Source organism: Pseudochaenichthys georgianus, chromosome 4 (genome assembly GCF_902827115.2).
Source record: "Pseudochaenichthys georgianus chromosome 4, fPseGeo1.2, whole genome shotgun sequence".
Taxonomy (NCBI): Eukaryota; Metazoa; Chordata; class Actinopteri; order Perciformes; family Channichthyidae; genus Pseudochaenichthys; species Pseudochaenichthys georgianus.
The window spans coordinates 37,270,769-37,288,051 of NC_047506.1; the positions used below are offsets into that span (position 1 = coordinate 37,270,769).

At 42.5% G+C, this 17,283-nt stretch overlaps 1 protein-coding gene across 1 annotated transcript; it reads left to right on the forward strand.

The window, feature by feature from the left end:
- The first annotated feature begins 18 nt into the window (after positions 1 to 18).
- Positions 19 to 16,342, forward strand: rsph4a (radial spoke head component 4A). Its single transcript, XM_034081315.2, has 7 exons — positions 19 to 1,222; positions 3,796 to 4,018; positions 13,596 to 13,865; positions 14,050 to 14,499; positions 14,576 to 14,720; positions 15,811 to 15,928; positions 16,020 to 16,342. The coding sequence occupies exons 1-7, from the start codon at positions 1,116 to 1,118 to the stop codon at positions 16,249 to 16,251; spliced, it is 1,545 nt and encodes a 514-aa protein (XP_033937206.1). The 5' UTR covers positions 19 to 1,115; the 3' UTR covers positions 16,252 to 16,342.
- Positions 16,343 to 17,283: the final 941 nt, after the last annotated feature.

Genomic DNA, 17,283 nt, shown 5'->3' on the forward strand with positions numbered 1-17,283 from the left:
TTATGTGATCTGTAAATGTATGCCTTTTTTTACCTGGGCTGACTGATTATATTGTCCCAGTTTTTGTATGATTAGAGACACTTTAAAGAAAACACCTGATACAGGGTAGATTTACAGGTTGGGACCATAGACTGTATACTGTACATGTTGGGACGTTTTTTATTTATCTTGCATGATCCACTTTAATTCACATCAATCAATTTAAGTAACATCATGGTGTCAAGCTTATGGTTCTCCATTCTTAATATACAAACTAATCTGTTCTTTACGTTGAATTCACATAATGAAATGAAAACCGGAAATGGTCAAATAAATCCCTTCAGCTGAATTTAGCTTTAATAACCTATTATGACTTAACCATACAAATGTATAGAGATACCAACTTCAATTTTGTGTAATGTTTTTATTTTATATTTTATTTATATTATTTGTTTCTTTCTTTTTTTGCAGGCATAGCGACGCTTTTTTTCTAATATATAATTTTATTCAGATTTTGCATTTTATTACATCACAGTACAAACAACAAACATACCCTCCCCCCACCCACAACAGCGAGGGTGATGCAAACAATAGCCACAAAAACATACATACAAGAAAAGAAGGAAATGGTCACTAGTGCATGGTAATAATATCAGTAACAACTGTTAAATATATATATATACATTTGACGCATAAGGCACAGAGATTTTATTTATAATGTCCTTCATTTACTAGCAGTCACAAGACTACATAAATAAGAGTATGAGGATTAACTCAGATCAGGGTCTTAGGATAGAGATATAAGAGGACAAAAATGATAGTCAAATCCAGTAAATGGACAAGATCAAATAAAAATAACGAGATCAAATTGCAAAAGATAGCTAATTGCCTGGACCACATCATGACCACCCATATTATTTGTTTCTTACCGGTAGTCTCCAGGTGGCGCGCGAGCTTGGCAACCACTCTGTTACAGTAACCATGGAAACTAGTAAAGTTTGGGTCTCCTCTGTTAAATCGTTGTGAATGCTAAGCTAGTTAACTCCAGGGTGTCAACGTCTTTTAGATACCGTTAGTCTGACAGTCAGACAGTGTTTTGAAGATAAAAGTTCCGAAGCACACGGAGGAGAAGAAAAATGGAAAGTACGGATGGAAACGACGCCAAAAGTGAGCAGAGACTTAAGTCAGCTGCCGTCTTAAAGAGCTTCATGTTGAAAAGCAGCACCGAGAGCAAACTGAACCTGTGAGTACCGTGTTTATGGGATAGACTAGTGTTAGTGGCTAGCTAGCCGGTGACTTAGCTAGCTTCTTCGGTTGGTAGGGTACAAGTGATGGGAGCGGACAGAATAGGGTTAATAACGAATATCTGCATTACATTGTACATTTTACAAACCCAGCTATTCACGTTATCAAATTACAAATCATATCACGGTATCTTGTTTAAAAATAGCATTAAATAAAAAGGTTCCACTTAAACTTGTAATATTGTATAAACAGGTTATTTTAGCATTTTATATTTGCCACAACTAATTTAAGAATATGTCATTGTTTTATGTTAATAGTTTAAAATGAATGTTATATGTTTAAAGTAGGTCTTGTGGTGACCACCTATTTAACCACTGGGACATAATTCAAACTTGGAACTACAGTTGCGGTTATTGTTCCCACACGGACATGTTATAGGTTACCTATAAATAGGTGTGCCCTCTTGGCTCTCTCTCTTGTCGACCCGGGCTGCGACCCGACAACATGTCCTTTGCAGCTTGTAAATAAATTGCTATTCTTGTACCTTCCTTGCACCGCCTCTGACTCCATATATCTCGGCACTACACTGGTGACCCTGACAAGTCTCGAGAAGTTTCCGGGACGGACCCGAACACGGCAAAAGGAACTCAAGTTTCTTTCTCGAAATGCCGGGGATGTTTTGGAATCGTCCGTGGCTGCCACCGGCACGCGGACTGAGGCTCGGTGCACGCCCCGCAGAAGAGCTGGGACGTTGCTCGCCATTCCCGCATCAGCCTTCCATTCAACAGGGGGTCGATGCACGACCTGCTGGGTCGACCAGCAACCCGATTGCTACCTCGTGGGCTTGTTTCTTCGGGGCGTGCGGCTGCACGTCTTGGCTGCGCTAGCTGACGACTACTAGCGGCTAACCACGAGGGGCTAACGACGGCTAGCAGCTACCCATGGCAGCCAGCTAACGGCTAGCTGTTAACGGCTGTCGACATATTTCTGTTAACATCTGACTGTTGACAATTCTTTCCGGTGCCGGAGAGGAGGTTCGACCAGCCGGTTGACCTCATGTGGACACTCTCATTTTTTTCACCACCTCGACGGCGGTTCCAGACGCCACTCACGGTATCATCGACGCCTGGGTGGTGCACTCCTGGACCCCGTCTCGCCTCAACGGTTTTGGACGTCGCCCATGCTGCCATCGGCCCGTGGGTGGCGCGCTCCGGAGCCTGTTTGGCCTCTCCTGCCTTCCGGGGATATCCAGACGCCACTCACGTTCATCGACGCCTGGGTGGCGCACTCCTGGACCCCCTCTCGCCTCGACAGTTCCGGACGTCGCCCATGCTCCATCGGCCCATGGGTGGCGCGCTCCGGGACCCTGTCTGGCCTCTCCTGCTTCCCGGTGATGCCTCAGCACCTGCTGAGGACTTCATGCCCGCCGCCGCGGCACGTCTGCCTGCGGCCGGGTTGTGCTCCTTCCTCCCGGGGGGACTGCTCCTCTCTTCCGGGGATACCTCGACGCCTGCCGAGGACTTCATGCCCGCCGCCGTTGTGCGTCTGCCTGCGGCCGGGTTGCCCTCTCTTCCGGGGATACCTCGACGCCTGCCGAGGACTTCATGCCCGCCGCCGTTGTGCGTCTGCCTGCGGCCGGGTTGCCCTCTTTCCTGCTGGGTTCTCCGCAACACCTAGTGCGGCCCCCTTACGACGGCCCGCCCCCGGTGTGGGTGCCCTCGTTAGGGCCCCTGCCCTCTCCTGCGGCCCCCTTTCGTGGCCCGTTCCATGGCCCGGTCCTCACCTGCGGCCCCACCCTCCTCGGCCCTTGTGATGTTTCCTCCACGGACGTGGGGATATATTTTTTTGCCATGTTTGAATTCTGGGGGGGCTTGTGTGGTGACCACCTATTTAACCACTGGGACATAATTCAAACTTGGAACTACAGTTGCGGTTATTGTTCCCACACGGACATGTTATGGGTTACCTATAAATAGGTGTGCCCTCTTGGCTCGCTCTCTTGTCGACCCGGGCTGCGACCCGACAACATGTCCTTTGCAGCTTGTAAATAAATTGCTATTCTTGCACCGCCTCTGACTCCATATCTCTCGGCACTACAGTCTATTATATACTGATAAACCATGTGATAAATCAAACATAAATGTATTTAATTTGTTATATGCAATCAAATCTGGATTTTTCAGTGTGTTCATCTTAACCCAATGTCATTTAAAGTGTTTTTATAGAGGTATGAAGACATCGTTTATGCTGCGACCCTTCAATTTATTGGAGTCTTTGATCGTGATTTTGACTCGCAGAAAGTTAGTTTTTTACCACAAATGTTCCTCGTAACAACTAATGTAAGATACAGTAGGTGTCATTTGATCTTAACCATTGATTATATCCTGTGAAAATAGTCTGACAAAGGTTTGGAGAGATTTAGGAGATATACATTGCTTATTCTGTGAATAACATCATTGTCCAGTGCTCACTTTGTTCTACATGATGTGATGGAATTGCTGCTGAACTTAACCAAGATATTCTCAAAAGCACAGGAAGCCTTCACTGACTTTTTTCATTTGAATGTAACAGGTATGACCACCTCAGCCAGGTGCTGATGAAGGTGATGGATGAACACCCTGATAATGCGGTGGACGTGATTGAGGACATGAGCCGGGAAGTGAAGCGGGGTTTATTTGAAGACAAGCAGAGCACCCTGCGAGACCTCCCTCAGACCACAGCTGCTGAGCTGCTGGCTGAGCAGCAGCGCCTGCTCTTCTCTTGGCCAGAGGAGGCTGACCAGGAGGAGGAACTGGTACTGCATGCACCACACTGTACATTTGTCCTGGTGATTCTGAGGGGAAATTCGGCTCACGTGTGTCACATTTAGGGTTAGGAGGGTTACTTTAAAAATGTATTGCTTAGAGGGGGAGCAGAGGGGGTCATGTCATCACCATAGTAGGATGAGTAATTTTGCAAGCCAAGGTCACGCAGTTAAATCAACAATATCCTTTCATCGCTGAGTACAAACAGATACCATGTGATGCTAATCTCCTCATACTATTGGCTCACAAGCCCTCCATACCTCTGTCTTATATATAGGTAAACAACACATCCATACATTTTAGAACAATTTAAAATGTTTTTACAATCATGTTTTTTCTCCAAGAAGCCATTATTCTATGCTGCACCCTTCTAAAAGCTTTTTGGGTGTATTATATGGAGGTAGATATGGTGCAAAATGCGAGAGCGTGTAAAACCTGATGTGAGCACTTGCAGAAAAAAATCTGAGTTTATGTGCATACATTTACACTTGTATAAAATATCCACGTATCTGTGAACCAAATGTACACTTGTATAAAATATCCACGTCACTGTGAACCAAATTTGAAGTCACAGAAGAAGAAAAAAAGTTTTGTAGCTTGTATAAAAAAAATGAACTTAGTGATAAAATGTTCAATTGCAGAACAATACATATTTTTTAAATATATTTTCCATTACAACTGCAACTTGGTTATTACAACTTTTCAAATCAGTCATTACAACTTGACGAATCTGCTCTGTGGCAGTATAAATCGATGAATCTGCGGTCTTGACTTTTGCTACACTTCTTGCGATAATTGTGTCGCAAAAGTAATTTTCACCTGTAGATGTGGGGGAGGGAGGGGGGTTGGAGTGAAGGGGAGGAGCTATCAGAACAACGAGGCTCGAGTCAGTCACACAGCCATAGTCACGTCGAACCCATTCTTTCACACACACATACGGGTTTTGGGCCGAGGGCGACACCGTACTTCCGGTATGCGCCATTTCACGCGAGGTGCAAGCAGAATATCATAGTCTATTGCCTTAATCAATATTCAACTCTAAAATACCACATATATGCATTAGCATGATAATATTATTGTGACAAGTGGGGTATTCACCTGGTGTTTCCAGAAGATAGACGTAGATGCTGCCAAAATCGACCGAAGGCCACTTTCGAGAGTCGTTTTTCGTTTTTCCATACATCCATTGCAGGCAGTCTGTAAGGGGAATCGGACAACCCACACAGCTCTAGTTTACGCTGGTAACGACCTAAAGCACACCCCTCAAATCCAGAGATGTAATCCGAAGACATGCAGCGATTTCTTCGGTCGTTAATTCAGAAAAAAAACCTAGTGCGCTCTGCCTGGCTATGTTAGCTAGCTGTTTATATTAGCACCTCCAGGATATTAGCACCTCCAGGAAAATGGCGTATTTATATATATATGGCGCGCGTTGCATTGTGGGTAGCTCGTGACGTCACTGTGTGTGAAAGAATGGTCGAACCGGATGACTGCGGGCAGTGTGGGGCTAACGGTTCGTGTCGCTACCATAGACTGTATATATAAATGGACGTAGTGTCCGTGACGTCACCCATAGGATTCTGCAGAGTTGCCGTGAAGCCCTTAGTAGGCGAAGTCGGCCACTAACGGCTTGACTGTGACGTCAGAGTCTAATCCCGCCTGCTCCAAATAAGGGCAAAGAGGCGGAGCCGAGGCGGGACCTGCTGCCTCCGAACTGGAAGTAAACAGAGCTAGCTCAGGCTAAGAAGCTAAGCTAACATGAAATACATGCATACCAAGTTACTGCTAACAGTGTCGTTCCCCTATATAAACGTTACATTCATAATCAAATGAGACAATCTGCAAGAGAATTAGCTATATTTTGTTATTCTTAATGCTTGTCATTCACACGTTGAGAAAAGACGTACTCCACCGCCCGGAGCTAATGAAGCCGCTGGGGGCTAGCTCCGTGACGCCGGCTGGAGCTAGCCCCCAGCGGCTCCATTAGCTCCGGCGGCCACCACTGGGATAATTGGGTCCCCTATTAACATTTGCTCCCGTTTAGCATTATGGGCGTCATAGCCATAGACTATAAAAGTCTTACCCAAGGCTGAATCATAAACTAAAATGTATATGTATGCATAAAGGGTTACGTCCTTAGCTGGCTAATAAGTAACAAGCTAAGCTACCAAGCACACAAACACCTGCGAACGGGGTTAACATGTATAATATTATAATTTTAGACTTCTTGGAAGTTCTGTTAGTACATTCAAGCGCACAGCACGACATTTGAATTGTCTGGTATTTGTAACAATATTCCCTAAAAGGCACAATCATCACGAACATGGCTAAAGCTAAAGGGTCAAGTACAGTACTATGACTAACTAACATTGTAGCCTCTATGGTTGTAGCCAGAGCCATATAATAGAAGCGTTATGACATCTCCGGTCACTCCAATGGACCACTTTTTTACAGCAATGGCGGATCGTGGAGCCTCTCAAACGTTCCCCGGAAGTTAGCGCCAAGGCTAGTAGAGCTGTAGAGTTGCAGCATAATAGACCGTTCGTGACGGACTTTTAAAGGTAAGAAGAAGTTTAAAGATTTATATTGCGGATATTATCAGTACATCTGATTCAAATGAACATGTGTATTAAAGGATGTCAGTGGATTATCCCTAAATTAGTAGATTTAGGGAACGTTTACAGATAACAGATCAAGCTAGGATACCGAAGCAAGTTAGCAACACACGTTGAACAGCCTTTCAATTGTAAATTCCGTTCTCTTAATGTCATTTGGTCCAACGTTGTTGAATTATAGAAGAGGGTTTTCTAAACGGGATTGTATGCGGGGGTGGAGGGAGTTAAATATTAGATAAATATAACTTTGGTGCGTGTAAGAGTGAGTGTTTTTAGCAGAGCCATATTGTGTCCTTGTGATTATGTTGATTATTACCTGTCTGTATAATGTTGCAGCTCAGCTGATTTTGGATTGATGGCAAAGGGAGAGGGACTTAAGTGAGAGTGAAAACACAAGGTAAGTTTAATACTACTGTTTTATATAAGTAAGCATACTAAACATGTATTCTATCAATGTATTATATAAGTAATCTTGTTAGTAACCTACTGTATGGCAGGTGAAGGGGCAGTGATGTTACAGGTGGAGGAGCAAAACTGCAAGACTGCAAACTCCCAAGACAGAGAAATCAAAGTTTGTTCTCCAGAGAAGAGGTCGATTTCACTTCAATTTTTTCATATTTTCTAAAGATGTGGAAATGGCACAAAAAAAAACTTGAGAGCTGTAACCAAGACAACTGTAACAACATGAGTAGAGAGCCACCAAGGTTTTTCAAGTCCCTCTCTTACTCCATTTTGCCAACCCAAACTTCCAGGTACATGACGGGACACCTTGCTTGTTTTTGTTGTTTGCGCTCCTCTGGCTGAGTGCTGGCAGGTGGAGGGCAGTGATCCCTTCCCTTCTTCCTTCAATATTTGAGACTAATGTAAGTAGAAGACATGGCACTGTAAATGTTTGAACATTTAAAATATTATGCCACTTAAAAATAAGAAATATTACTTTTGTTACTAAGAGTTCATACTTATTATACCTGTGTCACCTTTCACACTATCGCTTTGTCATACTTTGTTAAACTCACAAATAATAAAGTTCCATAACTTCAGTTGGGAACAGAGACCACACCTTATCTCCGCAAGGCAATTTCCCATCCAATAGGTGTGCTATATAGGTGTGTATAACCCTTTCTCCTGTCTGTTACTCCCTCTTTCAGCACAAGAACCAGAGGGGGATTAAATGGAGCCTGAATACCTGCACTGAGACCCTCACCCTGCACCCTGAGTCTCAACTCTGTGTTTTTCAAGCCTTTCCCTGTTTTTTTGTATTAAACAAAACATTAAGCTTTCCCAATGGTGTAGTTTTCGTTTTGTGAAAAAGTGCAAATGCAGTGTTTGTATATAAATCACATATTTTTTTGCTGTTGGTCGTGAAATTGCTCCTGCTTCCTCCGCTCTGTGTCAGTGGGGAAGCCGTACATTCGTACTCCTTTCTCTGAGCGATTGGAGCATCTCCAGGCAGCACAGCAAACCATGGTGGCGACTAGGAGGCAGCACAGCAAACCAGGACAACACGGAGGAAAAGGCACAGACAAACTGCATGATATGCTATTCAATGTTTATTGAATTCCATGTATTTGCAATGGATGTTCCTAAAACAACACATTTAACATCATCATCATCATGCTGCTGCTGCTGCTGCTAGTCCTTTGATAGTCACCTGTCGGTCTCCTGTCCTTTCTGAAAGCCATAAAGATGACATTAGTCATTTAGATAACTTGTGTCCTCAATTACCATGGGATTACTGAAACTACCATGAATTTAAGAAAATGGTAGAAATGAATCCAATCTGAATTTTAAAGCATTACTTTAGATCCCCTCCCGCTAAATATATCAATAAACATTAGAAAGTGATGCTCCTGACTACCATACAAGTTTAAGAAGATAATATTGGTTTTAAAGAATTCAAAGCTATAAATAAACAACAACAGGCTCTTTAACCAAGGCACTGTTAGTAACATGTAAACTAGTTGTTCACACTAATCCTAATATTATCACTTAATATTAGCAAATTCTATTTTATTTTTTAAAACATATTGATGTAAATACATACACATATCGATTTGTTGTATGAATATTGCAAATCAAAACCTTTATTCACTAATAATTACCAAAAATCGTAGTTCTATCTCCTGTTATCAATGCATTCACATTGCCCGCCATGAACTTCCGGGGAACGATCCTCGTCTACATGAACCACGTGACGATAACCGTTTTTGGACTTCCATTGTCGTAACTCTTCTATTATATGGCTCTGGTTGTAGCCTAGCAGAGTGGACAATTTGCTGTTAGCTGACAGTGAGGCATGTACATGTCCATCAACGTGACCACGCCCTAATTTATGCAAACACTTTAAGACCTAATATAAATAAAAGGGTTGTGTTAGAAAACAATTCACTCACAGATTCATAATCATGAAGGTGGAATCTAACTATATCGATAATAATATTTATTGCACCCATGGGTAGAAACCTCGCTACTAGTCCGCTGACATGGCGCGTCAATCAACGGTAAGTTTTGCCCATTACTTGCCCAGTATTACTTTGAATATTATTATTGAGGATTAAATCCGCTTTGAAGACCACCGTTTTATATCGTGCAGTTTAGCGCCAAAATAACGTCAGTTAGCCAGCTCACGCTAGCTTTGTTGAGTTTATGCTATTTTCTATTTAGCTAACGTCGAAGTAGTGTATGTGAAATCAACCTCACAATAAGATGTGTGTATATTACAATTATTAATGTCATATTTCAAGATGATTACTTAGATATTACAATATGGTTGGTTGAGCTGGAGTTCATTATTGAGCTTACACGTTAACGTCACAGTCATCTGAAGAACGAACCCAAACCTTGTTGTTTTTATTAATTGCATTACCAAATTGGTATCAAATAAACAGTAAGCATTGGTAACACAACTTCCAAAGTTACAGTAAAATAAAAAGGACCCTGACTCGGACAATACACAATCCAACATGTTCAACAGAAGAGGATCAGTTATATTGTTTGTACACATGGTACTTTACATATATATCTGTTTGTTTAAGGTGTCCAAGTGATGCAGACAGGCTGGACCAGAGAGTGAGAGACAGAACTGGATTCTTCACAGCAGTGAACTTCAGCACAGGTACAAATACTCTTTTACTGTACAAAGAATCAAGAAAGATATTGGTTTAAATAAACGAAATATTGACTTTAATATACTGATATATATTCCATTAAACAATACTAAATACTAGATCACCTACACATCAATGAAGTTGAGTTTTTTTTTCCATGCAAACGGTTACATTTAGATGTTAACAAGCAATATGACTGTCAGCTTTCTAATGTAATGTATTGAAGGCAAAGATATTTAACACAGAGAGAACTGCTACTATTTATCTCTCAATATTGTCTGTAAAAACGTGGTAAAAGTTATTCTTTCAGTGAGACAACAGAGCAAGCTTCTACAGTTGCACTACGCTTGTATCAGTTAAATATTATTTTGATAATAAAATATATTTCAATGTTGATGAACTTCATACTGTTCATTCATAATCTGATTGTCTTTGTAGCTCACTGTTGAAATAAAGAAAAACATTACAATTACAAAATAATTATATCTACAGCCCCTAAACACACAAACACACCGCTTTCATAAATAACACACTTGTTCTGCAATAATATGTTTTATGTTTCCTGTCATTTTTGTTAGGAAAGGACATGCCTGAAAGACACGACATTTTCTCCTTCTCTGAGGGTCAAGAAGAACATCCAAGAGGAACATTAAAAGCTGATGTTATGAGATTTTAAGACCAGTACAGGACGTTCACTAAGAAACTACTTTTATTGTGAAAACAAAGATCTGTACACCGAATATTTTTGTAGTCTACCAGGACCATCATTTGTTTGTGACGCTGCCTGCACCTCAGAGAAGGGGTGGTTATAGTCAGGCTTATAAAGTGTGGCGAAAAACATAGTCAGTTGATGGGATGCATCTATTTCCACATCTACACTCCATCAGCTGATTATTTATATTTGCCTCACTTTATGAGCTTCACATCACTTGTGCCTTGTACCGCAGAGTTTGCAACATCACAAATAAATGGGGCCAATCTTCAGTCAGATGTGAATGTGTAATCTAACATTTTCAGTAAGAATAATGGACGAAAGGAGTGACAATACAAATACAATTTATTGAAATGTGAACCAAAGGTTAATACAAATTTTTTAAGTAAACCCATTTAGTCAAATAAAGTGACAGACTAGGCCTGTGCAGTTGGTATCAGCTATGCCCAGCATGGGATCCTCCATCAGGCCTGGTCCTCCTCGCTGAGGAAAGACCCTCAGTCCTCTCCAAACCAACAGACAGGACCTCCATCACACGGAGGTTTCTCCCTGAAGTCTCTGCAGCCCTCTGAAGACCACGCTGTCTCAATCTGTCCACACTGAATATGAGAGGGGAAAAATGAAAATAATAAATGCTTTAGACAATAAGAAATATAAAGTTGACTGTTGAGTTGCTCAGTTTTTTTTAGATTGTCAATACTAATACTGTATAACTAATATCTCAGATTAAGAGGCACCTTCAAATAAAGATTGGTCTTTAAATACATTTTGTCTCTTGAATTGTGTGGATCTAGAACTGGTACTTGCAGTTTTAATGATACTGTTACGATGTGTGAAGCAGGTAGGACCCAAATGCAGATTAACGTAAAAATAATTCCTTTATTCCAAGGCTATGCTTACAAATACAGAACAGAACACTCACCGAGGACAAGCCAAATCACAAGACGAACCGACACTGAACACTGGGAGACAGGGGAATTTAAACACAGGGTAACTAGACACAGGTGGGAATAATCAGGGGTGGGGCTGACACTGATGAGCACAGGAGACACACAAGGAGTGACAGGTGAAAACAATCAGGAAATTAGACACACCAGGGAAACTAACGACAGGAGAAAAAACACAGGGAAAAGGACCAGACAATATACCAAGAGGAAAACATGACGGGGAGAACAGCAAAACACCCAAACCAAGACATAGAAAACGTGACATAACACAATAATCGTAACAGATACAGTCCGGTTATTATGCTGTTTGGGGGAGGCATCACAGGTAAGAGTACTAACTAGCTACCATCCCATGTACCTTAGCTTGACTTAAATGTATTAAACGTATAATTAAGTGATGGCAAAATATAAATAATGTCATGCAAACATATTAATATTTGCTTGATTCCAGAGTTTAATTTAGCACAATTGCATACACACATTAAGGGATTTTACGATTCTGAAGTCTTCGTTCTAAATAGAAAATATCATGGATAATTTACAAAGGCTTTAAAAACACAGCAGGAGCCCAAGATAATTATAAAACTTGCCATTATTTCTGTACAGTTCAATTGGTATTAATTTCGTAAACGGTTATCAACCGTTAGTGCCAAAGCAGTAGGCTAATATGAATTACTGCTGTAGACTACAACCACTACTTGTTTAGCTAGCATAAACTCAACAAAGCTAGCGTTAGCTTGCTAACTGACGTTATTTTTGCCGCTAAACTGCATGATATAAAACGGTGGTCTTCAAAGCGGATTTAATCCTCAATCACAATAATAATATTCAAAGTAATACTGGGCAAGTAATGGGCAAAACTCACGGCCCGTCCACACAGCGGCGTGCGTTGACGCTTCACCATTCACTTTGAATGGGGTGACGTCACTTTTCGCCGAACTGCATCGCGGGAAGCGACGTGGAGCGTTGCTGGCGTGGCTCGCTGGAAAAGTTGAGCAATGTTCAACTTTTGACGCCTCGGCAGAAGCGTCAGCCAATTGAATCATATGCCAGTACAAGCTCTGGCCAATCAAACCGCTGGTTGTGTGTCAGGGGCGGGAGATTCATGTGATTGGTTGTTGGTCGAGTTTCAGACACGCCCGCCGGCAAGCGTCAACGCACGCCGCTGTGTGGACGGGCAGTTACCGTTGATTGACGCGCCATGTCAGCGGACTGGTAGCGACACGGACCGTTGCCCCGCAGTCATCCGGTTCGACGTGCTATGGCTGTGACTGTGTGACATATACAGTCTATGCTCGAGCCTCGTCGATAGCTCCGCCCCTTCACTCCAACCCCCCTCCCTCCCCCACATTTACAGGTGAAAATTACTTTTGCGACACATTTATCGCAAGAAGTGTAGCAAAAGTCAAGACCGCAGATTCGTCGATTTATACTGCCACAGAGCAGATTCGTCAAGTTGTAATGACTGATTTGAGAGGTTGTAATAACCAAGTTGCAGTTGTAATGGAAAATATATTTAAAAAATATGTATTTTTCTGCAAGTGAACATTTCATCACTAAGTTCATTTTTTTTCAACAAGCTACAAAACTTTTTTTTTTCTTCTGTGACTTCAAATTTAGTTCACAGTGACGTGGATATTTTATACAAGTGTAAATTTGGTTCACAGTTATGTGGATATTTTATACAAGTGTAAATGTATGCACACAAACTCAGATTATTTTTCTGCAAGTGCTCACATCAGGTTTTACACGCTCTCGCATTTTGCACCATATCTACCTTCATATATTATTACAATTATTCGCAACCATTTTTGAAATACAAGAGATTTAAAAGTGTATATATATATATTTATATAAACATGAGAATTGGAAGTGAAATGTCCAATAAAATATTCAAATAAAATGGAGTAAAAAAAGTTAGCATAAACATAAGAAGTAAAAAGAAAAGTGCAATAATAAAATACAAATATTTATTTAAACATTGGAAGTTAAAGTAAAATGTCCAATAAAAGATAAAATATGTATATAAACTTAATAAGAAGTTTAAGACAAAATCTGCAATCAAAAGTTGTATCAAATCAAATAAAGATATTTATATAACATAAGAAAGTAAAGTAAAACATTTGCACATGATACTACAATATATATCAATGTAATCTTGAACCTTGTTTCTTGTTCTTCAACAGATGGACACACCTCTTCCTAATGTGAGTGAGGTTGCCTTCTACCTGGAGCAGGCTGGGGTGGGTCTGGGCAGAGAGGAGATGCAGAGGGTCTTCCTCGCACTCAAGCAGCTTGTTGAGAGCCAGGGGCTGCCGCGCTGCCGACTGTGGGGCAAGATCCTGGGGACAGAGAGCAGCTACATCGTGGCTGAAGCTGAGTACAGGGAGGGGGAGGAAGAGGAAGAGAGCACGGAGGAAGCAGCAGAGGATGAGGAGAGAGACGTAGAGAAGGAGGTGAGGAAGGGGAACGTTTTTAATCAATGTAACAGATCCTCTTCATTCTTTCTTATTCATCTGTATGTTTATTCATCTTTCCTGATTTCTCTTGTTTTAACTGTTTGTGGCAAATGCTAAATAAGCTCCATCCTTTCGTCTTGATCTGTAATTATTGTGGTCTTGTGGGGGGCTTTGCTTTCAGATGAATCCACTTCCTCAATCCGCCTATAGACCCCCCCCAACAGTGCCAAAGGAGGCCCTAGGAACAGGTGCCAACAAGTTTGCTTTTTATGTGTGCAAAGAGCCCGGTCTTCCCTGGGTGAAGCTCCCTTCAGTCAGTCCCGCACAGATCACCGGTGCTCGTCAGATCCGTAAGTTCTTCACAGGGACGCTGGACACCCCCATAGTCAGCTACCCACATTTCCCCGGGAACGAAGCCAACTACCTGAGAGCGCAGATCGCTCGGATCTCTGCTGGCACTCAGGTCAGCCCCCAGGGCTTCTACCAGGCCGGGGAGGAGGAAGGTGATGAGGAAGACGAGGCCCCTCGGGACAGCTTCGAAGTGAATCCAGACTTTGAGGGTGTTCCGGTTGCTGAGATGGCCGACTCTCTGTCCACCTGGGTGCATCATGTTCAGCACATCCTGCAGCAGGTAGGTCTGATGGAGGCAGGTGGATGGAGCGTTCTCTCAGCTGTAATAATTAATGCCTGAGTGTGGACTGCTTTAGGGTCGCTGTACGTGGGTGAACCTTGCTGTGAAACCAGGAGATGACTCCAATGAGGAAGGAGAGGGTGAGGAGAAGGAAGAGGAGCCTGATGAGCCTGAGCCAGAAGTTGGACCCCCTCTGCTCACACCCCTCTCCCAAGATGCAGGTTTGTCTTTGGACATTTTTCTGCAAAACCTAATGAGATTTCATTTTCACTGGGGATCTGCTACTTCCCCTGCTGCTGTAAATGCACCACAGGCTGCTGCCTCCTCCTCTATTCTCACATGCAAACACATACAGAAGGTTTCAGCTAACAGGTGGTAAGCTAAATGATATCAATAATATAGAAAATGTTGCTTCTGTTATGAATATTCTTGTTTGGGGGCCTCTGAATAGCTCGTAGTGTCGTGGACAGTCCCCATTGATCAACTGTCACAGAAAACAGTCAATGGGGCAGCTTTAGCCAACGTGGCTAGTTTCCAGCTGTTGTCCCCCGCCAGATGATAAATCACAATATATCAGATTAGAGGTGGCGACCCATACACGATCTCCATTGCTCAGTACTCTTCAACTCATTAGGCAATGTCCTCTCCTCTGTCCCCCCACGTCAACGCCACATTGATCAATAAAGGTATCCTCTAGCCCAAACATATCTTTGGACCAGGTTATCAAGCTTTGAAGCTGATGTTGTTTCTGTGGTGAGCATATTCACACAGAGATGCAGAGGGACATTACACAAATGCACCCAACATTCAAGGAACAACATAAGCCGCTGAGGTTGACGCGATTCATCAAAACATTTATTGATCCAAAAATGTTTGGAACTATAAATAAATAATAATAAATCAAATGAAAAAGCTCAAAAATGAAAAAGCTCAATTTATCATGAAGTGCACAAACATTTGGTCCTGATAACCCAGTTATCAAAAAGCTGTACTATATAGAGCAACCCACTCAGCGCCTCTCCCACACTTAATGGTTATATTCCCTGAGTGCTGCTCATATCCATGAGACCCACTTCTACTTCCACTCAACTGCAAGTTTGGGGGAAATATTTCACTTTTTACAAAAAACATTTTGCATAATACTTTTGTTTTGGTACATATAGTTTATTTTGATGGCATTACTTTTAAATAAGCAATAGTTTGGATGCAGTACTTTTATTTGTAGCAGATTATTTCTACACTGTGTTATTACTACTTTTACTCATTGCCTAATGAGTTTATAAAAGTATTTGTAATATTGGTGTCCCTCAGAAATGCTCAACATTCCTCCCTGGACCTCCAAGATGTCCTCCGTCCTCACCTCTCAGCACGCTCTAGCTGTGCTGCGCTCTAACCTCTGGCCAGGGGCATATTCATACGCTTCCGGAAAGTAAGTCAAAAGATCTGAATCCCCCTACTTTCTGGGTTTCCTGAAGGTTATGTTGCTATTCTGAACAACCATGCTCTGTCTCTTCATTTAGGAAGTTTGAGAACATTTACGTTGGATGGGGTCTGAAGTACTCAGGGGAAGGGTTCAGCCAAGCCGTCCCCCCACTACCACAGAAAGAATATCCCAGTGGACCGGAGATCACAGAGGCCCTGGACCCGTCGGTGGAGGAGGAGCAGGTGCTGAAGGAAGCTTTAGAGGAGGAGCAGGCCGCCCAGGAAGAGAAGGACGACACAGACGACCCGGAGGAGGAGGATGACGACTGAGAGAACAGTTACACATTTTACATTTCTACATTTGAACTTTTAACTATTTATTTGTAAGTAAATGGCCAAATAAATAAATGTATTAAGCATGGATTGTTGTTGTTAACTGAAGTAAGACGGGGCCTGCTAGCAAGTAAACATAGATGTTCATAATGCAAACCTTCAAATCGGCCCTATCATGCTTTTTGGGTTTCCCTTTCCTGTAGTGTGTTACAGGTTTGTGTGCGTGTAATTGGTCTGCAAACGCTAACATCCCTGTTTCCTCCAGAAGGAGGTTCTCTCCCCCCCCCCCCCCTGCCTGAAAACACTTCCATTAGACTCCTTTGTTTACTTTCATAACATAATGACATCACTATCTCACACTCATATTTCTACATTGTACGTGAAAGGCTGAGGGGCGGGACATCTCTAAAAGTCATCACAACAGAGCCGGCCAGCGAACCAATCAGAGCAGACTAGGCTCTGGTTTCAGACATATTTTCAACATATCGGAAACACAGTTTAGGTGGTTAAAGGGATTTTATCGACCCGTCTACATTTCCCCCAGTTAAATAGGAACCAGCAAGAGGGTGTCAGCAACTTAAAGGTCCCATGTCATGCTTTTCCGGTTATTACCCGTCCCCTTGTGTGTTATGAAGCTTGTTCTGCATGTAAACGGTCTGCAGAGCCACAAACCCTCAAAGTACACCCTGTAGCGAGTAAAACTCTAACACAGAAAAGACCTGTCTATGCTGTCCCAGAACGCCTCGTTGGAGATTTCTCTTTTTCCATTGTTTTCTTCCTGGGTACAGTGACGTGCCCATACCCAAATGGACCAATCCGTGGAGCCGTTAGGTTAAGTCCAAATGGACCAATCCACGGGCTTCCTCAAACACACACACTCAATCTTTTCTCAGCTGCAGCTCCGTCGATTTCTCCTCCCTGGGACGGCGGGACGCGGCGAGGCTGTGAGTCGGTGTGTGAGCACACACTCAAACTCCCAGCCAGGCTGTGTGTGTGTGTGTGTGTGTGTGTGTGTGTGTGTGTGTGTGT